This window comes from Phodopus roborovskii, unplaced genomic scaffold, assembly GCF_943737965.1.
Source record: "Phodopus roborovskii unplaced genomic scaffold, PHOROB, whole genome shotgun sequence".
Lineage (NCBI taxonomy): Eukaryota > Metazoa > Chordata > Mammalia > Rodentia > Cricetidae > Phodopus > Phodopus roborovskii.
The window spans coordinates 33,243,055-33,269,233 of record NW_026126407.1 but is presented as its reverse complement, the minus strand read 5'-3'; the positions used below and the strand labels follow the sequence as shown (position 1 = coordinate 33,269,233).

Here is a 26,179-nt window from a genome sequence, read left to right as displayed (position 1 = left end):
GGGTTTCTCTGTGTCAATTTGGAGCCTGTCCTGGAACTAGCTCTTATAGACCAGGTTGGTCTCAAACTCAAAGAGATCCACCTGCCTCTACCTCCCAAGTGCTAGGACTGAAGGCACTGACCACCACAGCCAGGCTTGTTTCTTTTTTAAGAATATCTTTTGGGGGGGGGGTCTAGAGCAAGGCAGTTAAAAATACTTACTGCTGCTGTTGTAGAGGACCTATGTTTAGCTCCCAGCACCCACATGGTGGTGGGAACCATACCATCCATAAATGCATTTCCAGGGAATCCAAAGCATCCTGTGATTTCTCTGGGCACCAGACATACATGTGCATATACAAACATGTAGGCAAAACATTCATTCATATAATATGAATCTTAAAAAAATGAATATTTTTAAATTTGGGACAGGAGAAGAGGGCTCAGAATTTGAGGACATTTGCTGTTCCTGCAGAAAACCCAAGTTCTATTCCTAGCACCCACATGATGGCTCAACTATCTGCAACTCCAGTTTTAGGGGATCAGATACTCTCTTCTAAGCCCTGTGAACTCCAGGCACACAGATTTTTCTTTGTTTTGTTTTTGAATATTTAAAAAGAAATAATAAAATCTTTTAAGTGTATTTTTTATTGTTCAACAATTTCATACAAGTATACCATGTATTTTGACTATATCTGTCCCTGTCTCCCTGCTCCCACTGGCTTAATATTCTAATAAGAAAATGGGCTAAATAAAAAGTAGTAGTCTAGGCTAAAATCACAACCATCTGTCTTTAGGACATACATCTGCAGTCTTTGCTAGTCTTTCCAAAGAATCACCGGACAAGCTTGTCTCATGATTGTAAAGGTCAGTTACTAGCATATACCTTTCGTAAACTAATACTTAACCTGGAAAACATATTTACTATTTAAGACTCAAGTTACCCTGTTCTCCCATGCACCTTCCACAAAAGAGAATTTTACTCTTCTACAGTATCCATGTATCATCTTTACATTAGCTGATCCAAAATGGAGGAGGAAACAGAAGTTTTCATACGTGAACAGAAACCTTCACTGTTGTCATGAAGGCATTCTCTGGCATCAATCTCAAAGAATGTTGTCCCATTTGTGGGAAGTATCACAATGCAGAATCAGTAATTGTCAGTGAATAACTTTCATAGCTCTTCATTTTCCCAGTCCTTTGGTTTTTGTAGTATGATCCCATACTTATTTGATTATTATCTACCTTTTCCTGATGTTTCTTATGTTCCAAATGGACCACTTAGAAATAGCATCTTAGATTTGTATCTGCTGTCTAGGTACTGTGCTTTTCTAATTCATTCCAAATATTTAAATGTTACATAGTAACTGAGATACACTTTTGAAAGCTTACAAGTATTCAAGACTTTGAAAAGTCTTACCAAGTTTCTACAGAGTTCTGCAGAGTACTGGACAAAGTGGAAGCCAGACTTTAGGGTTGTAGTGCACTCCTTGGCTCTGTGAAGTTGCACATGAAAAACAACAACACAGTAGGAGATGCTCTTCCAGTTTGGATACTTAAAGTGCAACACAAAGCCAGACATTTGGAAGAACCAGGCGGAGCCAAAGCTTGATGAAGATCCTTGTTCAAATAAGACTGCTGAAAGAAATTCAAATGAGCTACCAGAGTCAGAATCTAAGTCACAAGTCAGATGACAGCCCTCACTGGTGATAAACTGCTCCCATGTGGTTCCAAGCCACTGCTGATAGCATTGAGCACTTGTTAGGAAAGACAGGGAAGTCCTCTTGCCCTCACTAAGTAGTTCAAAGTCAATAATTTGAAATATAGTTATTTTGTTATTTTATCTTATTAGCCTTTATGTCAAAAAAGCCAAGCGTAATCTTGGGGATTAGATAAAATATGAGTTTAATCTTAGGTATACATGAAAAGAGGCTGGGTGCAGTGACACACATCTGTTAGTCCAGATCTTGGGAAGTGGATCAGGAGTTCAGGGTCAGCCTTGGCAGATTAGCAAGTTTGTGGTTAGCCTGAGCTCTACAAGACCCTGTTGGTGTTCACAAAGGTGGTGTTGTGGACATTCCTCTGTTGAAGTTAATATTTCCTATTGTCTTTCTGTTGAGAGTGTTTTAGAGTCATAGCCAATTTCATGTGGATATTTGGTGTTGGATCTGGAATTAATTGGGCAGTAGTGACTACAATTTGTGATAGACTCATCAGAGTCCACAAAGAGAATTTCCTACTTCCTGACTATTGGGAATGTTTGATTACTCTATTTATTATATGGCTTTCCTTGGAAAGCTTACTTATCCAAGTTTTGTTGTTGTTGTTGTTTTATCATTGGAGTAAGATAGTATATTTGATAAATATACCTTACCTTAAATGTAAGATAGCCACTCATGAGGTAACAGAGCTGATAAATTTCTTTGGGTTTCAGTTTTCTTTTTTCATGAGTGGAGGTTAAGACATTGGAAGGGGCAATAGCTACTTCTGTGTGAAATTGGTGTAGTTTGCCTGTGGATCTGTTAGGATTAAATGAACTGATGTATTAGGAAAAGATTCTTTTATTGTTCTCTCCATATACTTTTTTTCTTTAATTTTGTCATTGAGAGCTATCTTTAATAGTTATAACCCCGGGTTATCAAGGTGGCTCAGAGGCACTTATCACCAAGCCTGATAATCTAAGTTCAATTCCCAGAACCTTCGTGGTAGTAGGAGAGAAGCAACTTCTGCGAGTTGCCTTCCAGCCTGTACATATAACCCCCTCCACCGACAGATTTTTAAGTATTTTTTTTTATAAAGTTATGACCCAAAGGTTTTAAAGTTACATAGTGACAGTATTTTTCAGGTTACTTTTAATTCATAGGGGTTTAAAATTTATTTACCCAAGAATGATGGTACAGATCTTGAATTTCAGCACTTAGGAGGCAAAGTCAGGGGCATCTCTGAGTTTGAGGTCAGTGAGTTCTAAGCCAGCCAGAACTATATAGTGAGACTCTATTTATAAATTAGTAAATAAACACAGTATGGTGTTTTTATAACATTTTAACCTATTTTAAATATAGCAGGTTTACTAGTAGCTACTTTATTATTCCAATTATAATTGGAATCTCATGCAAATAGAATTCTTAGACTGTGTTCATTTTTTTAAAGTACCTTGGATATTTGCCCTATTTGTGAAACAGTTTAACATATGATCCTCCCCTCCATGAGAATAACACCACACTGTTCTTAACAACAACAAAAAAATCAATTTTCTGAAAAGCAGCTATGCATACAGCATTATTGAGATAGGTCATGTAAGATAAACTGATGATTTAAAACTGTTCAGTAGCACCTGGTACATTGCAGCATGGACTGTAAGGGACTTTCTCGCATAGCCCAGGCTATCCTACTTACTATGTCAACAAGGATGATCCTGAACTTCTCATCCTCCACCTCCCCACTGCTGAAATGACAGGTGTGTGCTGGAACTCCTGTTTTTATGTGGTGCTGTGGATAGAACCCAGAGCTTCATGCGTGTTAGACCAGACTAGCACTCTACCTACTAGGCTATATTCCTTGCCCCTGATTTAACTTTAATTTTTAAATATCACATACACACACACACACACACACACACACACACACACATTAATTGCACCCTCAGAGGCCAGTAGAGGGTATCAGAGCCCTTAGAACTGGAGTTACAGTTGGTTGTGAGCCACCATGTGTGCTGGGGTCCTCTGCAAGAGCAACAAGCTCTTAACGTCTAAGCCAAATCTCCAGCCCACCTCTTTTTCTTTTCTTTCTTTCTTTTTTTTTTTTTTTTTTTAAGAATATCATGTATGAGTATTTTACTTCCATTATTTTCATCCTTTCCCCTTTCCCCTCCAACCCCTCCCATGCCTTTCTGTATACATAACCTTTTCTATAACTTATTTTTAGCTATATAGACACATACTAATATGTGTGTATGTATACATACAGGTATGTATGTAAGAATAACCTGAGTCCATTTAGTGTTTGTTCATATGTATATGTGTATATATAAGGCTGACTACTTGGATTTGGAAAACCTCCCAGGAGGCCTCTTGTCCTTGGATTCTCCCTCTCTCTCGGCACATTGGCTGCCTGTGTTTCCTCATCTAAGGTAGGGGCTTGGGAAATCTCCCTGGTCCACACTGATGTGTCAGCAGGTATTGTCACCACGCAGGTCTTGTTTCAGCAAGCATACTGTTAATTTCTGGGTGCAGCCCATCTGTCATGTCTAGAAGACACTGTCTAGCAGCCAGTGCTCTGACTTTTTTAACCTTGGTATTTGTAAATGAAAGTTCTACAAATTATCACAGGGGCATTCCTGGAGCCCTTGTCCAGACTGGCCAGCAAATACATGCTTGTCTGTGTTTTTCCCACCCCTCTCCAGGTGTGTCTATAGACACATACTCTGATCTGCATGAAAGGAAGTTACTGAAAATGAGCCTCTCTTTTTTTGTGTGTGTGTGCTTGTAGTATGCAAGCACTCTGCCAGCTAAGCAACACCCTCAGCCTGGCTTCATGTTTTTAGATCTTAAAAGAACATGGTTTATGAAGACAGCTCATGTGTCACAGAGGCTCAGAAGTTAAGAACACATCTATGTATCTGTTTTCTCCTTGTTTTTTCCTCCCTCCCAGCAATGCAAATTGCTTTCCTTAAATCAATTAGGTATGAACAGACAACAATCAAAGCGTATTTATTCTGATTATGTCAATAAATCACTCTGAGGAAAACATTCCTGCTAGTAGCACTTCCTGTCCCGGCCAGCTCACACCTGTGTTAAGTGCTCCTTCTGCATTGCAGCCTCCTTTAGCTTTGACTGATTACTCAGTAAGAGTCTCAATTATGGCAGCAGCGCTCTAATTAGAATGCTAGATGTTGACACTTCATTTAGCAGCTGGAAGTGTGAAGGAGCTGTTCCTGAAGTTTGTATAAGTAAGAATTGACAATGTATTTGTAGATAGTGTAAGGTTATATCCCGTGCTTTCCTTCCAAACTAAACAAACGGTTTATTTGGAATGTGACATCATTTGAGTAAAGTTGGAGAGGAATGGGTTGTATGTTGAGAGTAGCATTTTCCTCACCAATTAAAAATATATGAATGTATGCCAGCACTCTGGAGACTGAGGCTGAGGTATCATGCGTTCTTACTTTGTAGCCCCAGTCAAGCTGGCCTTGAACTGGCAATGTGCCTGCCCCAGCCTCCCAAGTGCTGGAATTATAGATCTGGACCACTCTATACAGCACAGATGCAGTTTCTTAATTTCCCTTTCCTTTTTCTGTGTATATATGTTGTATGCATGTATCCATACCTGTCAGGACAGAGTTTGGTATCAGGATGTCTTCTCATTCACTTCTGTACTCCACACTTGTTTTCCCCTTGAGACAAGGTCTTTCACTGAACCAAAGTTAACCATTTCACTAGAGTGGCAGGCCAGTTAGTCCCTGAGGTCTACCTGTCTCCACCCCTTCAGTGTTGAGTCACAGTAACATATGCCAGCTTGCTTGCATGCTAGGGACTCAAGTTCAGGTCCTCATGATTGAACAAGCACTTTATGTATGGAGCCATCTCCCTAGCCCCAGTTTCTTAACTTCAGCATTAACATTAAGAATAGAAAAGCTTGCTGAGTGAGGTGGCACACACCTTTATTAATTCCAGCACTTGGGAGGCAAAGCAAGTAGATCTCTCAGAGTTTGAGGCCAGCCTGGTTTACAGATAAGAGTTCCAGGACAGCCAGAGCTACACGGAGAAACTTTGAAAGGAGAAAAAAAAAAAAAAAAAAAAAAAAGAAAAAAGAAAACCCAGCCAAACAAAAAGAATAGAAGAGGTGTGCTGGGAAGATGGGCCAGCTTATCATAAAACTGCTTGTGATGCAAGCTTTCTTGAGTTTAATCCCCAGAATCCATGTAAAGATGGAAGGAGACACACACACATGCATGCGCGCGCACATGCATACTCAATTTGTAGGATTCAGTTTTCTCCTTCCAGGGACTAAACTCAGGTTGTCAGGCTCAGCAACAAGTACCTTTACCATCTAAGCCTGTCCTTTAACTTTGTTCTTTATGCTTATGTAACCTGTAATGAGTAACACAGATAAAAGGCATGTATCTCGTGGCAAATGCCCACATCCAAAGGAACAAAGTGTTGTAACAGGGAATACAGGAAACCACAGGATAGTTTATTGAATGAATAATTATCATTTACCTGGAGCTCTTGTAGGTACTAGAAGAGGCACAGATGAAAACAATAGTTGGGGCTGGAGAGGGCTCAGTGGTTAAGAGCACTTGCTCTTGTAGAGCATCTGGGCTCAGTTCCCCATCCATTGGCTCATAAACACCTTAACTCCTCTTCTGGAGGATACAACACCCTCTTCTGGCCACTGTGAGCACTGCAAGCATGTGGAATGTATAGATAAGCAGGCACTTGTGTGTTTATATATATAAATCAAAGTAAATTCTAAGGACACTAGAGGGTTATGAAGAGGCTGAAGTAGAGAGTGATGGTGAGGGCTTTTCTCTTCTGAGGCTTCCAGTAAGACTGAAAAGTGGAGCTCCTAAGAGGAGGGAGAGAGCAGGGGTTCTGTGGAGACAGGCAGTGGGACAGCGTGTGGCAGAGCAGCAAAGAGGAATGCTGATGGGCATTTGTAAATCATTTGTGAGGGATCTGGATTTGTCTTCCATATTATAAGACACCTGTGGGGGATTTTGAAAAGCAAGGGAGTGAAATGACCCCAAACGTGTCCTTTACTGGTGCTGAGTTGTATATTGGGGGAGGGGTTGTTGAAGTCAGGAGTATGACGTATCACTGAATAGCACAGTTATTAAAGCTGCACTGCCCGAGCTTGGGTCCTCAGCACACCCACTTAGTGGTTGTGCCTTCTGTAAAATAGATAGTAATAAAACCTGCCCTCGGGATTAAATAAATCATCACCTGTAGGCAGAGATTTCTGTCCTAAAAGCTTCTCCCAAGTAATCTCAGAGACTTAATTTTAATTTTAAATCCTTAGCCGATAGCTCAGGTGTATTACTAACTAGCTCTTACAATTTAACGTGTTGCCACATGGCTCGTTACTTCATTTTGTACATGTACATGTCCTGCTCCCCTGCATCTGGCTGGCAACTCCTGACTACGCCCTCCTTCTTACCAGCATCCTCTGTGTCTGGCTGCCCTGTTTATACTTCCTGTGTAGCTACCAGCCAGTCAGGGTTTTATTAAACCAATCCGAGTGACAGATCTTCACAGTATACAAAAGAATTATTTCACACCACTCACCCACTCTATTAGAGTTGTATATGTTAAAGATTTATCTTTTTTTTTGTATGTAAGTGTATACACACATACACACACACGACACCCATCATAGTCACTTTTGTATTGCTATGAAGAGACATCATGACCAAAACAACTCTTATAAAGGAAAGCATTTGACTGGAGCTAGCTTTCCGTTTCTGAGAAACAGTTATCGTCACGTTGGGGAGTGGGGAAGCACACAGGCAGACATGGTGCTGGAGAGGTAACCGTGAGTCTTACCTCCTGACCATCAGGCAGCGTGGAGAAAGACTGAGCCTGGCTTGAGCTTTTGAAACTTCAGAGTCTTCACCCAGTGGCATACTTCCTCCAAGACCACACTTTCTATGAGGGCTGTTCTTGTTCACAACACCTGCATGTGGGTGTCCACACCTCCTTCGTGCTGCTTTGTCCACCTGATAGAGGTTCTGGGAACTGAACTCGAGTCTCCGGAAGAGCAGCCAACAAGTTTATATATTTAAAAAAAAAGGGGGGGGGGAGTGGCCCTGGATGCCTTTTAGCACCTCTGGAGGCAGGGGTAGGTGGATCTTAGTGAGTTCAAGACCAGCCTGGTCTATAAGAGCTAGTTCCAGGACAGCCCCCAAAGTCACAAGAAACCCAAAAAAAAAAAAAAATTACAGTCATTAATACAGCCATGTTATAGGGGAGAAAGTAAAGCTGGGAATGCCATGCCTTGCTGTACTTTGGAGAGAATCCAAGAGTATTTATCACTATACAGGCAATGGCAGCTTTGTGCAGTCCTTCCATGGGAACAGATTGTGGGGAGAACACAGTTCCAGCCTGGAAGTGTTTTAGTAAACAAGCTTCCATGCAAAAAAAAAAAAAAAAAGAGAGAGAGAGAGAGAGAGAGAGACATGAGAGACTGTCTCCCTGTGTTAAATGACATCCATGCCGGTGCCTGGCTCTTCATGTAACACGAGTATGTGGAGGGAGGGGGTTAATTAAATGTTTAAGTATCCCTTTAAGTTGTAGATTACTAATTCAGTAATTCGGTTGTTTTTTTTTGGGGGGGGGCACACAGTTCCTGTCACTGAGATAATTTCAGGTGGCAGAGCAAATTCCATCTAAGCTCCAAATGACTCCTGGATTGAAACACTTCCATGATGTGTTTAAAGCAACATCAAAACATCAATAACAACCCCCTCCCCTACGGTGCTGTTTGTTAGGACATCCATGTATTCATCCTGTGTTTGCTTTGGATGGGGTGTGTTTTCATCTCCTCTTGGTCTCACTTCTTTACCTTCCCACCCACCCCTATCTAAGGTAACTGATTTCATATATGGATTCACTTCTCAAGTCAGCTTCTCAAGTGACCATTTATCTATTTTTGGTGCTAGGAATTGAACCTTAAGTCACCAGTGCATAAGGTACAGCATTCCTTATTAGGTTTTTGTAAGGATATCATTAACAAAGTTAGCAAAAACCAAGTGCTTGCTCCTAGTTAAAAAGGTAGAGTTGAGTTTCTTTGAGCCTGAGCCACATTTGCTCCCTTTGATCCATAACCTAAAAATGTATTTCTGATGTAGACACTTTATTGTTTTTTAATAATTTATTTTTATTTCATGTGCAGTCTTGTTTTGCCTGTATATATGCCTTTGTGAAGGTGTTGGGTCCCCTGAAACTGGAGTTACAGACAGTTGTGAGTTGCTGGGAATTGAACCTGGGTCCTGTGGAATAGGAACCAGTGCTCTTATCCACTGAGCCATCTCTCAAACCCCAACACTTTATGTGTTGTACCTGTTTCATTGAGCCCTGCCCATTGAACCCCTTCTTCAGCACCATGTTATAACTCACGTATCTTTGTGAGCCACTGTACAGCCCTCTTGAGCTTAGAGCAACACTGAACGGCACTTATACACTGCCTTTGTGGGCTGTTTAAACAGCAGGATCATGGAAACATGGTACTTAATAGACAACAACAAGAGCTTACTGAGTGAGGGAGAGCACAGTATCATCTTTGACCTCAGCTGAGAACCAGTGTGATGGACTTGTTTTACATAGGCATGTCCACAAGAGATTAGGACAGCACGTGACTATTGGTTTTAGGGTTGCAGGTACACTTTAGTGTCTTGGTCAGTTTGCAAGTACAGAATCCACAAGAAAGAGGACCATACTTGCCCACTGTCCCACAATTAACAGCAACCTTGAGAGGAGGAAACTGTGGTCAGGATGTAATATATGAGAGAAGAATTAAAAAGAAAAAAAGGTACAAAAAAAAGTACAAAGCAAAAACAAAAAACCCGTCAGTCATTTCTGCTGGTGTTCACAGGTGTGCTTGGGGAGCTTGCTTCTCTTTCACAAGCCCAGATCATGTGACTGCATTTAAACATACTCGTGACCAAGAAGAATCAGAACTGGAAAGCACTGGAAGTCAGAGCTGGTCAAGAACTTTTCATCAGATGACCTAGAGCAGTGGTTCTCAACCTATGGGTCGCAAGCTCTTTGGGGTTGAACGACCTTTTCATAGGGGTCAAATATCAGATAGCCTGCATATCAGATATTTACATTAAGATTCATAACAGTAGAAAAATAAAATAACCATTATGGAGTAGCCTCAAAAATAATTTTGTGGTTGAGAACCAGTTACCATAACATGAGGAACTGTAGTGAAGGGTTGCAGCATTAGCAAGGTTGAGAGTCATGGTGCTAAAGTACTCTGCTCTTTCTCTTTGTGTCTTTTGTGGTTGTGGTTGCAGCTGAACATGACACAATCTGTAGTAACTTATGCTGTCTAATTGAGGAGATATTCAAACCTCATCTTTGTGTGTTTCCTTGAACTTCTCCGGCTAATGTGGGCTTGGTATCAGATGACAGAACTTTGGTTAGACCAAAGAAATTGTAAACCAGCTGCCTAAGCAGCTTTCTTTCTAAGCCCTTGGGCTCACTGAGATGTTCTGTGCTAGTCTATCACATCATTTGGGGCAGGATCAAAGCACCCTCCCCCCTTCTCCCGATATCTAGGCTGAGCAGGGTATCCCTCCATAGGGAATAGGCCCCAAAAAGCCAGTTCATGCACTAGGGATAAATACTGGTTCCATTGCCAGTTGCCCTATAAACTGTCCAAGCTCCCAACTTACACCCACATTCAGGGGGCCTAGTTTGGTCTTATACAGGTTCCCCAGCTGTCAGCCTGGAGTCAGTGTGCTCCTTTTTGAAGAGCCTGTATTCTTCATATGGAGTGAACAGGTAGGCTGTAAGCATTCTGACTATTGTATGTAGGCTGCCCAGCCTTCTGATGAGCCCCAAGCTCATATTACTCCTTGTCAAATAATACAAAGAAAAATGTCATTCTGTTGCTTAAAAGCAGCTCTGATTTACCAAAATAGTCATTTTCACTCTTGGGATTTAACTTAATTCTTTTGAAAACATCACATGTATCTTTAATTGGCATTTGTGAGCAACGTTACACCTCTTTGGGGGTGGGGGGCTGAGAAGCACTGCTCCAGAGAGTCAGGCCATGTGGAGGGGTCAGGGTTGTCCATTCATCTCTTTGAGCACTTCCTTGCCTGTCTGTTCAGCTGTGCCATGTAAAATTAGCACAAAGTGAAGGGGAAGGTGTTTGGCATAAAATGATAAAGTGGAGATTAGAAATTAAATTGTAAAGCCAAAATATAAGAATTTTGAAGGGATTGCAGTAAAGGTTAAATGCTTTTTTTTACACCCAGTGTTAAATAAGGAGAGGGGCCTGTTTACACAAAAATAAGCAAATGAAATTTAAAGTAAGCAAGCCCAATGTGCTCTGACATTAGCCCAGTTGCAACCGCAGGGGTTAGAAATGTTTGAGGAATGTACAGTTTGGGGTCCTGGGATGAACAATTAGGCTAGGCGAGTCTCTGAGAAGCAGTATAGTTGGGATGTTTCTCTGCACCCAACACTGCCCAGCCCCACAAAGAACCCACTTCTCAGGGAGCACCTGCTGTCAGTCCCCAGGGACAGCATTCACAGGACTGTTTAGACTAATCTTATCTGAAAAACATAAAACATTTTAAAAAGCAGAAAACAGAAGTAGTTCAGGCTATGACTGTCATTCCTAGGGAGTAGTGTACTGGTGATGGCCAGATGTTTTGGCCAAAGGATGAGAACAGCAAGCACAGCTGTTCATCTGCAGTTGGGCACTGCTGAACCACTGAGCAGGGTTGATGCCCAGCTCAGTTATGACTATCCAGCCGTCTAGCACTTGCAGACAAAATGGGACAAGTCTTGGTACTGTTTTTTCGTTTTGTTTTGGTTTTTGGTTTTCTTCCCTATCATCTAAATAATACTAAGTTTTTAATGTGGGTTTTTTGTTGTTGTTTGTGTTTTTGTTTTGTTTTTCTAAGAAACAGGGTTTCTCTGTAGCTCTGGAACTAGCTCTGTAGACAAGGCTGGCCTTGATTGAACTGACAGAGATCCGCCTGCCTCTGCCTCCTGAGTGCTGGGGCTAAAGGTATGTGCCACCACCGCCCAGCAATACTAAAGGTTTTAAAGTGGCCCTCTCCCATCACCCCACTCTGCTCATTGGCCTTGTTTGTTTGGAGCTTTAATTTGGTTTTTAATTCTTCTGAGTTTTTTTTTCCACATGTGCATGTTTTTATGTAGTTGTTAAACACGTTCATATATTTTGTACTTTTTAATCTTCTTCTTGTGTGTAATTTATTCTATTTTGCTAGCCGTGAGAAGCTTGATCTATCAGCCCTTGCTGGCATGGTGCCTCTTTAGAAAATAGTATCTCTGCCATGTCATGAGACAAGCAAGCTCTGTAGCAATGGCTCTTCTGTAAGTTTGCCTAAGTCATAAAAGCAGAACCCCCTGCTAGGAAGTGAACAGAGTTCCACACAAACCAGTAAGACCCAGTGAATATCCAGATATTTCCTAGTATAATTTATGTCTTCGGAAAGGAAACTCAGTTTTATGCTAAGACCCCTTAATTCAGCCTCACAGCACGTGGAGTAATGACATGAACATTGGTTTTGGATGTTTTAAGAGCTTAGATACTTGGAGTGTTGGTTAGTGCGGTGGGGATTGAACCAAGGACCTTGTTCTGTACCACCAAACCACACTGCCAGATTTCTGCTATTATTTTGTAAAAATTGAGTTTTACTTTGGGTTGTGTAGATACACATCTTTATATGTTGTGGATGTGAGTGCAGTTGCCCACTGAGTCCAAAAAAGAATGTTAGTTACAGGAGTTACAAGTAGTTGTGAGTTGCTGAGAGAGGATGATGGAGAGCCATCTCTCCCATTCTCTGCTAATTACTTGTTTTTGAGGCAGTTGGGATTAGATGCCATATGTATTATGGCCCTCCTGATAGGGAACTTCATAGTCAATTTTTCTGTCTTTGTGAGCAGTTACTTGACAGACAGGAAGGGATTCTTTGACTCATGGTCTCAGTAGTGCGAGGTCATTGTGGCAAGGAGGAGGAGGAGCACAGAGTTCACATTATATAGCAGCCAGTAGAAACAGAGGACCTTCTCCACTGACTGACTTCTTCCAGAGAGATCTTATCTCCTGTAGTTTCCAGATCCTCCCATAACACTGCCACCAGCAGGGTTCAGGTTTTTGACAAATGAGCCAGTAGGGTGTTTCATATTCAGTCCATTCAAACTCATTTGGGGTTAAAAAAAAAAAAAAAAAAAACAACCTAAAAACAGTGACATATGAGCCAGTAGGGTGTTTGACATTCAGTCCATTCAGTCATTTGGGGTGAAAAACTCAGCCTAAAAACAGTGGTAGCAGAAAACTCGGCTAACTGCCTGCACATGTTGTTAGATCACCATAATCATGATATACAGAGACTTTTCATTTTGTTTTGTTTTGTTTTTTTGAGAAAGGGTTTCTCTGTATTGCTTTGGAGACTGTCCTAGAGCTAGTTCTGTAGACCAGGCTGGCCTCGAACTCACAGAGATCCACCTGCCTCTGCCTCCTGAGTACTGGGACTAAAGGCGTGCGCCACCACGCCCAACTACAAGAACTTTTTAAATGAGGAAACTGAGACATGCCAGTGATTGGTTTGTTTAGAGATCCTAACAGTAGGTATGCACCAGAGACATAAATTCACACCCTAGTAACTTACAAAGTCACTGATCGAGTAAATCTGTGTGTTGCTTTGTTCATATGCTGTATGGCTGTAAATGATGAAGTCACTTGATGAAAACATAAGTACAGTATCCTTCCTCTTTTACTGTAGCCTTATGTTGTGGAGTTGTTCCTGAAGCCAAGGCCCACATTAAGTCAGAATGGACTACTGTCGGGTAGCTTGTTTTGCTTAGTGCTGCTCACCCCTGGAGTGTAAGGAAAGAGAAATGGCGTCTTCCTACAGCTCATGGTTTAGCTGCTGACACCAGGATATTTTTCTTGGCTTGTCCCATTCATGTCATCTTCTTTTCACATCTGTTTCATAAATTACTCAAGGATTTTCCTGAAAACTTGCCAGATTAAATCATCATTAGCAGCAATCAGAAAGTTGGTGCCTTATGGAAACAGAACAGTTTTGAATGGAGAGATGAAACTGGTTTTTATGAATCTCTAGACATTTATCCATGAGTTTGGTTTGTGTTGCCTCCTCCATACTGACGTAGAATAGTGGGAAATTTCCTGGAGTGTTAGAAATGTGATCATTGAAGCAGAGGAACAGATACTTCCTTAGCACGCATTAAAATTACAGGGTTTCAGAATACTTCCTTCTTTGTTTCCTTCTTCCTTCCTGCCTTCAAGACAGCTTCTTACAATGTGTAGTCCAAGCTGGCATGGGACCCTTGTAGGTGCTGGAATTACAGACATAGGTCAACATGCCCAGCTTGGAATGCTTACATTTTGCTCTTGGGGGCTTTAGAGAAAGACAGTTTAGAACCAGAAGAAAAGTATTAGGTGGTGTTATCTGTCTGTGTCAGCAGTGGCTGTCAACAGATGATTCCTTGACATTGATTACCTCTGTGATGAGTGTAAAGTGCAATGGTTCCTTATTAGACTTCTGTTCAAAGTCTTCATTTTTAATACACAACTGGAAAGTTTGTAGCAAAAACATAGCTTCTACTTCCACCATGCCCCAGATCTGCTGTATGTGTTTGGGAACGAGTCTCATTTGGCCCAGCTTCTTACTGTGGCCCACCTCACAGCTCAGGGTGATCTCCAGCCTGGGGCCATGTGGGAAACTGTCTCCAAGTTACCTCTGGGTCTGAGAGGTGGCTCAGCTGTTGAGGGTACCTGTGCCTACAGGGAACTTGAGTTAATTCCAGGATCCAGTGCCCGCTTCTGACCTCAGTGATTTGCTTACTCAGATATATACACAAGGTAGAGTCAGTGAGTGAAGTGTGAAGTGTACTGCCCACAAAAATGTCTTGTTTTGACAAATAAAAATGCAAGTGGCTATAAATATTGGCAACTCTGTAGTGAGAAAATATTATTTACAGCCTACTATCAAGTCTTTATAGACATGGCTTTGTTCAGACTGAAGGTGTCCGATCTTCAAGTGTGTTAGGACTTTGTTTTGAAAGTTTACTTTTTCTCACAGTGTGTTGTTGTTGTGTGTGTGGGGTCCCCTAGTGGAGAGAGGAGCCTGCTTCTGCAAGTTGTCCTCTGACCTCTGTGTGTGACACAGAGTACATGTGTAAGAGAAGAGAAAAATTTCTTTTATCTCTTACAAAAAAAATAAATAAATAAAGATTTATTGGCCAGGCAGTGGTGGTGCACACCTTTACTTCCAAGCACTAAGAAGGCAGATCTCTTGAGTTCGAGGCCAGCCTGGTCTACAGAACGAGTTCCAGGACAGGCTCCCAACCTACACAGATGTGAAACCCTGTATTGAAAACAAAACAAAAAACAACAACAAAAAAGATTTATTATTTATTTATTTATATGTATGTCTTAGTGCTTCAAAAAGTCAAAAGGTTTTCAGGTTCCCTGTAGCTGGAGTTATAGGAACTTGGTGAGTGTGCTGCCTAACAAGTGCTGGGAACTGAACTCTGGTCCTCTGGGAGAGTACAAAGTGCTATTAACCTTTGGGCCGTCTTCCTAGATCCCACTTTTCTTCTTTATCGGACACTTCCTATTGAATATATCCTAAAAAATATTCAGTAGCTGAGAGTGTATCTTTAAACGTGATTTTAATGTTACGTTCTGTAGCAGTATAGTGCCTATACTTGATGTCTTCTTGGATTAATTAGGGTCCTTACATTTAAAGACATTGTCTGAGACGGGATCTTACAGCAGAGCTCAGGCTGCAGTATTGATCCTGATCCTGCTGCCTCTGTCTCCAAAGTGTGGGTGTTGCAGGAGTGTGACCCAGCCTCATATTGTTATTTATCAGGGAGCGTAAATGTCTCAGAAAACTTCATTATCAAAATGCCCTTTTGAAAGTTCTTCTGGCATAGACGTTGCTACAAGCACAGAAACTACTTGATTCACAGTTGCCCAGGTCCTGGGAAGCTGCTGTTCGCCCTCTCCAGCTTAGCCAAATCAGACTTTTCTCTAGAGTTTGTGTGTCCGAACACTGGTTAGAGGGCCCCCTCTAGTGACTGAAATAGACAGGGACATAAATCTCTGTCAGTCCTGGGAAGACATAGAATTAAGCTACCTGGAAGTAAAGTTGTTTTTAATTTTCATTTTTGAAGGGCATTGTTTTCCGTTTTTAAACTGTTAGTTTTCCGTTTTGAAAGTGTTACTGATATCAAGAATAGGTCCAAGATAGAAAGCATCCAAGTAATGGTGCTTTTAAACATGGTGGAATGAGGTCAAACTACAGTGTTCTTTGTTTTGTTTTAGTTACAATTGTTTCTGAGTTATTGAAAGTTTAAAGAAATACTTCATTCTTGCTCATTTCTGAAAGTAGCAGTTTTATTGGAAAATAGCTTTAAAATAGTGTTGTTCATGTGGAAGTGTTAGGTTTTCGCTGTCATAGTAACAGCATACATCCTTCTGTGGGTGTCTTTTATAGCCAGCAGTATGTTTTAATAGCCCCCATTGTTTTTCAACTAAGGAAATGCGGAAATTCTAAATTGCTGGCCCTTTGCCACCTCTCCTAAATGCACACCACTCCAGCATGCAGACCTTCAGCTAAGAGCCTTTGAAGGGTTCTCATTTGACCCACAGGCTTTGTAGCTTGAACAAGGAAAGTAGTGTTGTGAAAGCCTCAGCCCTGCTGAATTCTGCTGAAAATATTTCATGTGCATGAGCGCAGACTCCTTTGTCTTTTAGTGGAAATCTCGTGTGTATTGAGATGCAAGGCAGATTATAATCCTAATTGGTATTGTTCATTTTCCCAGCTGCTTTTGGGTGCTTTTAACTGCCCACAACCACAGTCTTTAGCCACCAGGATAAACAAAGGTGGTGTGAAATCTATTGTTTTGTATCATCTTACATTGCAGATATAGTTTTGTTAATAACATTGTTGACAAGATTAAGAAGAAGAGAGACACTAGTATTTACTCAAATTGTTAATCATCACTGGAATTTTAGGAAAATTTGTTAATAGTCTTCAAGGGCAGCAGGAGTTGTGGGTCCTTGAGGAATTTCTGGTCACATTATCATACGAGCTGGTGAAGTATGAGGAAGTTTCCCAGGATTTAAGAAAACACCTAGGATTTTACTTTTCTTGGTAGAGCAGTGCTCTAGGTGCCTGTCTAGAAGCCAGCACAGTTTGTTTAATGACTTGACTCAGTTGTATATAGCTAACTTCTGATGGGGAGTCTGTTTATTGTTGTCTTAAGCAAAGTACTTGAAGGAATGAATGGTTTAAAGGTCTGAGTAGTAAGTTCAAACCTTCCTTATTTAGAAAACAACTTTTTTGGGTGGGGTGGTGGTGGTGTTTGAGACAAGATTTCTCTATGTAGCCCTAGCTGTTCTGGAAGTCACTCTGTAGATCATCAGGCTGTCCTCAAACTCAGAGATCTGCCTGTTGGAAAACAACTTTTAATGACTTTTAAAAAGCCACATTGGGGGTAGGGGATGGTTATGCCTCCTCTTGTCCCTTGCTGCCTATGGCAGAAGGGAGAACTGGCTCCTGGGTCATGAGAGTGGGAGAGCTGGGCCTGCTCCTCACCAGCTGGAGCTCTCAGGAGAGCAGGCCCTGCACCTTGACTGGGCAACACAGTAGAACTGATCCTGTTGATGCGGATGGGGGACCGAAAAGGTGAGTAGGCCCTGAGGACATGAGAGCAGAACTGGTCCAGCCCCTTGCTGATTACTATGTAGAGTAAGCTAGCCAAAGAGGTGTTGGAGAGTTAGTTCATCCTGGCATTGAGGATGAGGGAGAACTGGCTGCAACCATCCAGACCCAGAACCAAAGCTATATGAGTGGGCCCATCCCATTATCCACCCCATTATCCACCCCATCTGTAATCTTCTGGAGCAGGGGAAAGGGCCATCCCTACAGACCCAAAGCTGCAGGATCTCCACAACAACAGGATATCCTAGAGGAGCCTCAGTGAGGGCCCAATATCTATGGTGTGGCAAAAACCCCAGGCCTCAGCCAGAACAATGACTCATAGCAAGTAATGATATATACCACAGGGTATATACTGTGTGACTATGTCACACTACAGCTTCGACGATTAAGATTTTTATTTTTCTTTTATCTCTTTTGAATTTTACTTTGTTTTATCCTAAGAGGGAGGTGGGAAGGGTAGATGGGAAGGGACAGGGGATCAAGATGCATGATGTGAAATCCACAAAGAATCAATAAAAAAAAGTTAAGCTGGGGGGAAAAGACACATAGCAAAAGGGGTATATGAATAGTAGCTGTTCAAATCTGATTTTATTTATTCTAAGTTTTGATTTTGAGAGGAAGATTTGAATTGCCATGTTCATCTGTTACAACACTCATTTAATAATAGTTGGAGTTGCAAATATCAAATGAGCTCTGTACTGTCACGTTTTTATAGGGCTTTACTTCCTTCAGATTCCATACATGTGACAAACTGTTTTCGAAAATATAAAACGTTTTGCTGCCTCACATGTGTCTTACTCTTTGAAAACATTATTGCTATAAGATGGTTGTTCTGTTCCATAGTCAGACCTAGCATTTCTGAGCACTTCCCATATGCCACACCCCATACTCAGCACCATTGCTGAGTCCTTTGAGGTACATAACCTCTTCTAAAGTTGAGCAAACTGAAGTTAAGACAAAACAGTTTTGCCAAAGATCACAAAATGCAATCAGAATCAGGTCTTTCTGACTTCCATATTCTTGTCAACAAACTGGAAGCCTAAAGGAAACGCTAAATAATTTTCCCAAGAAAATATTTTTGTAGCCAGTAAAGGTGTGGGGTTTACAGTAACTGTCTAGTAACAACGTTTATTGGATAGAGAAAAACAGGAATTTGTAAGAAGATATTGGTAATAGTTTTAAACAGTTGTAGAATATTATCTTCATGTCATGTCTTTTTTTTAATATGATCTAGGTCAGAGCCTATAATTTAGTGTAAGAATAAATGTCCTGTAAACACAAAATGAATTCTTGTAAAGCATCAATGGTGAGAAAAGCGACTTTGTATTTCCATGATAGACTCTAGCATGTCCAGCTATCTTTGAGATTGGATCCAAAGCCATTTCTCCTGGATTCATACTAGGGCTGATGGAGTCTCGCATCTGTATTCTTGAAAGCTAAAATCTTAGGATAGCTTAAACATGTAATGTGGTGTCCTTGGGGTGGCCTGTGCACAGAGCTGCCTTCCACCCCATAGAGGTAACTCATTAGGACATAACACTAGCATCACGATTAAGTTTTCATGTGTTGCTCAGTTTTGATGCTAATCTTTGTGTATCTATATGTATGTGTGTGCACATGCACACATGTGCATTTTTTTTTCTGTACAGCACCAATGTGGTTATGAATTATTCAGAGATTGAGTCTAAAGTTCGAGAAGCAACGAATGATGATCCTTGGGGACCTTCTGGGCAGCTCATGGGAGAGATTGCCAAGTAAGTGGTAATTTGACTCAACAGTGCAGAGAGAATCAAAGTGTCTTTACACGGAAAATGAAGTTTTCAGTTTTAAACTGTTTAACTGCAACTATACATTCTGCATAATCCATTTTGATCATATTGTGGAGTCTTATGTAGATTCCATTCCCATTAAAAATTAGCTTTTAAAAATGTGTCAGTCAAATTTAGAGGCTTACTATAGATCTTAGGCAAATTTTGAAGAACACAAAATATTTGAATGAAAAGCTACAAAAGTTTTTCTTGGTGATAATGTGGGGCACTGAGGGTGTGAAAGAAAAGCTTTCAGAATGGCAGAGTAATTCCTGGCCTTAGAGATGTGCTGGGTGCCGCACAAAATAAGAGGGGGTATATTTTAGGAGGAATGTCATTAAAATTTGATTTCTGCTTATTTGTTAAGCTATTTGGGCAGTTGGGAGGACCTAGAGCAAGACTGCCATCTACTGTCAAAGTTAACCTACTACAATATTTACGGACGGCTCCTTTCTTTCAGAGCTACCTTTATGTATGAACAGTTCCCGGAACTCATGAACATGCTTTGGTCCCGAATGCTAAAAGACAACAAAAAGAATTGGAGAAGAGTTTATAAGGTGCGGTGGGAACTCCAAGATTGAGTGTTGCCAGTGTAGAAATGGCTGTGTCTGTCATACTACAGAGGGTTTTTGTGGACTTGTGTTCTTTTAAATAGTGAAATTTTTTATTATTTCTTCATTTTTTCCCCCTACTAAGTTATTTGGATGTTTCTAAGTATTCACTCTAGTCATCCACATGTTTACTCCATGAGCATTTGAGATTGAAACCAGTCATGTTTGTCACTTCTGTGTAAACTTTAATTTATAATTGTATTATAATATTCAGTACAACAAAGTCTACTAACTGAGACTGGAATATGCCAGCTTCCTGACATTTTTATCTATAAATGTACTTTTCATAAGATTCATTTCATTTAGTTTTGATTGTGTATTTCTAAAACAAGGTGGTGGCCTTTCTCTTTCATCATGTTTTCTTGCTCCTCAAAATTTATTTTCAAAGTATGCTATGTGCCCAATAGGATTTGTACTAACACGCTGCATGCCAATGCAGTACTCACGTTTGAGGCTTGAGATATTTTGACTCTTGGGATTAGCTGGAGGTTTTTGAACAATTGTTGAGTGTGTAAGAGTGGTGTGCATGAGTGTGTTTGAATGTGTGTGGAGGCAGGAGTTTTGCCTCGTGTGTCTTCCTCAGGCATTCCACATTATCTTCTGAGCAGGGTCTCACTGGACCCCAAGCTTTCTAACTCAGCTAGTGCAGTCAGCTTGCCATGGGACCCTATCCCCTGAGCACTAGGATTACAGGTGGCAGCCAGACCTGCCCAGCTTTTTATGTGGGTGATGGGGACCTGAGCTTCTGTCTCCATGCATTCATAGGGAGTACTTTGTCCACTAAGCCTCCTCTTCAGACACCCCTCATCATTCCATGAATTTGGGGCTCAGGGAGGTGACAATGTCTCTCTATGTAGCCTGGTTGGCCTTGATCATAGAGATCTGTCTGCTTCTGCCTTCCAAGTATTAGGATCAAAGCTGTATACTGTCAAGTCCAGCAAATTCTATTCTGTTTTGTTTTTATGATGTTTGTTTGTTAAAATATTCTCTGGGATTTCTATAAATTATATAAATTTTTCTAAAATGGGGGCTTTTAAATTTTGTACTATTTCAAAAAAATCAAGAAATCTGAGTATGGTGACACAGGGCTATAACCTCAGCACTTAGGCTGAGGCAGGAGGACTACTATGAGCTATAGGCCATCCAGGGCTTCATGGTAAGACCCTGTCTCAAAACCAACCCCAAAACTCAGTTACTAGTAAAATATACATTTATACTCTTGGTTTCACCATCCTGCAGAGACCCTCAGACATGGAATCATTGTGAAATGAAGTTTCCCATCAAAAAGCAAGAGAGAGTCCCTACTGTGTTCACAAAACTGTACAAGAGTCAGCACTGTCAGCACTGCCTAATTCAGCACCCAGCCATACAGCAACAGAAGCCACAGGCCCTCAGCATCCTTGAAGTTGACATTTTAGCAAATTTTTCTAAAATGCCCAGTTTTTCTTTTTCTTTCTTTTTTCTTTTTTTTTTTTTTTTTTTTTTTTTTTTAAACCTGATTAGCATCGGAATGAGATTTTATCTGAGGACAGTGGTACAGGGTCCTGTAGAGAGACAGACCCATCTTCCCAAGTTCCTGGTGTCTCAGCTGTAATGCCTACAGTGAAAGCTGGGCCAATCCCCCAAATCACCTGTTTTATTTGAATCATACCTTTAGGGTTGAATATCAGAATTACTGGGTGTGTTTGTTTTTCAAATCTTGATTTAAAGTGGCCATTGACTAGATAGTTTGCTATTTACTATATTAGATATCAGAGGAATTTCAGGTTGAAGTTCAAACTATATGTTTTGGTCTAACAGAAAGGGAAGGACATACTCCCCACCACTACTATGAAGTTTTTCTATCTAGTAATGTTGGAGTTTTGTGTTTGTGTTTAGCTGTGTACCAGAGTTCTTCCAGAGCTTATGCCATTGAGTTATTTGGTGCTTTATATTTTCACAGTCATTGCTGCTCCTAGCTTACCTCATAAGAAATGGATCGGAGCGAGTTGTTACAAGCGCAAGAGAGCACATTTATGATTTGCGATCCCTGGAAAATTACCACTTTGTAGGTGAGCAATAGAAAACCCTCATAAGCAAATTAAAACAGTAGTTGGAGTTGTCAGTCACCTGAACCAGCTTGGAAGCTTCTCTGCTCTAATTAGCATGTGACTCTTGCTGGTTGTGTGACGAGTGCAGAATCCAAGGCGTGGGGCCCTAGAGTATTAATTAGTGAAGACAGGAGCTTGCAGAAAGGACTGGCTAATAACAACAGAACCAACACAACATGAGTGTTGGGGTTTATATTAAAATATGCACTGGAGACTAGTCCCCTGTGGTGTCCATAAAGGAATAGCTTTAATCATGTGGGAAGAGAAGGTTAGAGCTCCAAAACACACACATCTGTTTGAAGCTGGGCCCCCTCCCACCAGATAGTATTTACTGTGTGTGCCTCGACAGCCAGGCCAGAGTGTGTTCTGAATGTGAAAGTGGCAGAGGGCGGCTAGCATTTCATTTTGTAGCCTGCTTTACTTGTAATGACTGTAAAATGTCAGGATTTAGCTACACTAAACCCTAGTTAATGTTCCCAAACTTGGCAAAATCAAGATACTTGGGGTGCATTTGGGCCATCAGAATGTTAAAAGTGATTGCTTCCTTTTTTATTTGTTAAAATGTGATAGAAAACACTTTCAGCTCTATGCATTCTGTGTTCACCATTTGTAACCCTTTCAGTAGATCATGGATTCATGTATTGATCTTGTCTAGTTCTGTTGTCTAGGGTCATCAAGTCAAGATAGAATTTAATGCCATAATCCGCCTCCTACTTTTGTAGCTGTCTTCATGTCTATTCATTTCTGAAACAGTTTGGTACACACTAAGAGAGCTCTTACAGTCTGCTTTTTCCTTTACTGTCCTCAAGATGAGCATGGCAAGGATCAAGGTATAAATATTCGACAGAAAGTTAAGGAACTGGTTGAATTTGCACAGGATGATGACAGGCTTCGAGAAGAACGAAAGAAAGCAAAGAAGAACAAAGACAAGTATGTTGGGGTCTCCTCAGACAGCGTTGGCGGATTCAGATACAGTGAGTATCAGAGCCAGGCCACGGCCACCTGGGCCTCTGCTTCTTAGCCTGGGTGTATTTTAAAATTCATTGAAATACCTCCCCCCCCCAAAAAAAAAAATTCTAAAATATATGTAATACTTTGACTCCTGTTTGCCTGGATCTTTGGAACCTTTTCTGCTTTTATTGTGGATCCAAAGAATAGGGTTTGGAGACCATGGCTAGTTAGATAAATGCACACATTTTGAGTTAACCAGAGAACAAAGAGCACACACCCTCTTTAGGATTAGCGTTCTTATAGAAGGGAAGCTCCTCTAACAGTTTCCAGCAAGCCAGTTTAATCATGAGATTGGTCTTTCTAGTTCAAAACCAGTTTAGCTATGGTTCCAAACATTTATGTTTCTGTAAGTCCAGGAAGCCTCAGTTCTCTCCTTAATTACACAATGTATAACACAGGAAAAGATGGGCGACTGACTATATTGTCAGCTCATATATATCTCATAAAAGCCATGCCATGAATTGATGGGCATAGGAATGTATGTCTCTTCTAGTAAGCTCTTAAGTCTTGGAGTGACTTCTCTGAGATCACGAAAAGGCTTTAGATTTTTGTTCCTTGGCTTTTTCTGCATCGCTGAATTGCCACTTTGAGCTTATTTCCTCCTTCCATGTATTTATGTCCCATTTTGTTATCATCACAGTACGTAATTGTAGCTGATGAATTTAGAAAGTTGAGTGAGTTTGTAGACAGGGTCACAGTGGGCTAGCCTGTGTTTGCACTAACAGTCTTTGTTTTTTATTAATGATTTTGGATTTCTTAACAGCTTCAGCTATTTTGTGTGGTTTTACTTCTGACAGTAGGTGATGACCTTCATCCATTCATTCTGCAGCATGTGGATTTAAACCCAGGCTTCATGAGACCTGGACCGTTTCTCAGAACTGTGTTCCCAGCTCCTGCTACACATATTTTAAAATCTTTAAGCTCTTATGTAAAATTAAGCCTTGAGGTTCTAGCTGGCAGTTCAGCAGTAGATGTTTAAGAACTTTTCCAAATGGCGCCTCTGCCATCACACCATGTAAACAAGGTAAACTTCTGAGTAGAAGTTCCCTTTTGCTGTCCTGTTTTGTTTCCCATTGCCCTTTCTAATCGCTTCCTAACCTGCCAGTGTTCATACTGTTTGTTTTTTCAAACCTCATGTGATATCTCTAGATCCCAGTTTTGCTTTTAAAGTTAAATTTGGAGATGAAAATGGGTGATTTCTACTTGTGTCCATAATTCACATCTCTTCATTGATCTCCAGACAAGCACCAGTGCAGATCATGCTATTTGTGTTTTCATCGCTGCGCTGTAGTCCTTTCTTTACTCCAGCGGTTCTCCATGTGTGTTTTCAGCCACTCTGATGGGTCATTAGCTCAGAGCTGCTGGACATGCTTGTTTGTAGTTCTGAAGTGGGAAGGTTTGAAAAGTTGGAACTTTTTTTTAATGGAAATTACAGATTTCTTTCCCAGCCCATAAAATCCATTCAGTTACGTTGTTTCCAGGGTCATTTCAACTAATTAGGTCACAGAAGTCAGACTCAGGTCCTTTAGGGAACTAGTGTTTTTAGAGTAGATTGGTTGGTTGCTCAGTTAAGCTTTCTGTTCGTCTGTCTGTCTGTCCTTCCTCTTTCACTGTTTTTGAGAGGGCATCTCACTGTGTTACAGTTCACTAGGTGGCCTTGAACAGGTGGTGTCATGATCACTCAGCTTTTAGTCAGGAGCAGTCTAGAGTATAGCCTCTTGTCTTCATGTCTCGATAGCTTGCTTTGCATGTGTGTGCTCACTCTTTCAACCTTGTTCCCTGCTCCCTGCCCCTCGATTTACTGTCTATTTTTAAAAGATGTTATTGGCTCATAATTTTCTAAAATTGAAACACCATTGAAACAAGAATAAAATATAATTCATTAAATGACTTAAAACTAGAAAGATTTTCCTTCATCTTGTGTTTGTGGAGTGTGTATTTTGTATTCCTGCTCCTTCTCTACAGCAGGGTTCAGGGGCGTCATGACTGCTGTCACCCATCAAGGCTGTGAAGCTCTCATGTAGAAAAGCTTTGAATCTGTGTTCCTGACAAGATGATTGGCATGAGATACACCATGCAGTGCTGGTGTGGCTCTGTGGGAGATCTCTGTTTTCTCTTAAAAATAATGTTTTATGAGAAAGTCTTCAGAAGGAAGGGTTGTGGAACCCTCCAAGTTTAATATCCTTGATTGTTTCTTTGTTTACACAGATGAAAGATATGATCCTGAGCCCAAGTCCAAGTGGGATGAGGAGTGGGATAAAAACAAGAGTGCATTTCCATTCAGTGATAAGTTAGGGGAGCTGAGCGATAAGATCGGAAGCACAATCGACGACACCATCAGCAAGTTTCGGAGGAAAGACCGGGAGGACTCTCCGGAACGGTGCAGGTGTGCTACCTTCTCCACCGCTCCCTTGGGGGGCGCAGGCTTTATGCAGCTGTTTAGTTTGGGTTTGTCTGGTTTTGAGATATTGATGTTATCTGAAGTTTAGCTTTTTGTTTTTTTAACAGACTTTGTTAAAGGAGTCTTAAGGACACATGAAACTTGGTCATAAAGTGGAAGGCTGCAACATAACCCCTGTCCTTTCCCCAAGTTTCAGCATAATTGTTTTAAATTCGATAATATTTGTTAACTGAAAAACCATTATTGATGTGCAGTTTGGCACATGTTGGGTATTCTCTAGTAATGTCTTACAGAGTGATGTCAACTCCCTGGAAATGCCCTGTGCAAGAAAAGTGGAGAAGCATTCATGAAGCTGGTAGTCATCCCACACACAAACATGTCTCATGACACTAGGTCAGGTAGAAGTACTCTGTGTTCACACTTCTTCCACACCGTCCACACCTGTCTGTTTCTATAGTGATTCATCTGTCTTCTGCATTTTTCTTCAGGCATCTTAGTCTTGCCCTGAAGTTTTCTTTCCCTGATACAATTTTTATTCCCCATTTTATGTTTGGACATCAGATGATTCCATGGTCTAAAATAATGTCGGGGAAATGATGCCTACGCACTAAGTTTTAGAGAAAGTTAAGTGCTACAATTAAGCACCCGAGATATTGCATTACCATCCTATGCCCACATGACCAGAAGAATCTATACAGTTGGTACCTAGAGTTGCACTACAGGCCTGTATTTATAAACATTATTTTCTGATGTAGGTGGTTATGTTGAACTTACACCAAACAATAGAAATAAAACAAGAGGTCCATTCAGACTGTG

The 26,179-nt window shown here is 40.9% G+C and overlaps 2 protein-coding genes across 5 annotated transcripts in view; both read left to right on the top strand.

Annotated features, from left to right (window-relative positions):
* Adam19 (ADAM metallopeptidase domain 19) overlaps positions 1–26,179 on the top strand; it is a 1,172,352-nt gene that overhangs the window by 890,914 nt on the left and 255,259 nt on the right. The gene's annotated exons all lie outside the window — the stretch shown is intronic.
* Clint1 (clathrin interactor 1) overlaps positions 1–26,179 on the top strand; it is a 54,042-nt gene that overhangs the window by 9,009 nt on the left and 18,854 nt on the right. For both annotated transcript variants that reach the window (XM_051180877.1, XM_051180878.1), the window contains exons 2-6: positions 19,092–19,196; positions 19,711–19,807; positions 21,804–21,912; positions 22,761–22,925; positions 25,171–25,348. In XM_051180877.1, coding sequence (XP_051036834.1) covers positions 19,092–19,196; positions 19,711–19,807; positions 21,804–21,912; positions 22,761–22,925; positions 25,171–25,348 — 654 coding nt within the window. The remainder of the gene's footprint in view (positions 1–19,091; positions 19,197–19,710; positions 19,808–21,803; positions 21,913–22,760; positions 22,926–25,170; positions 25,349–26,179) is intronic.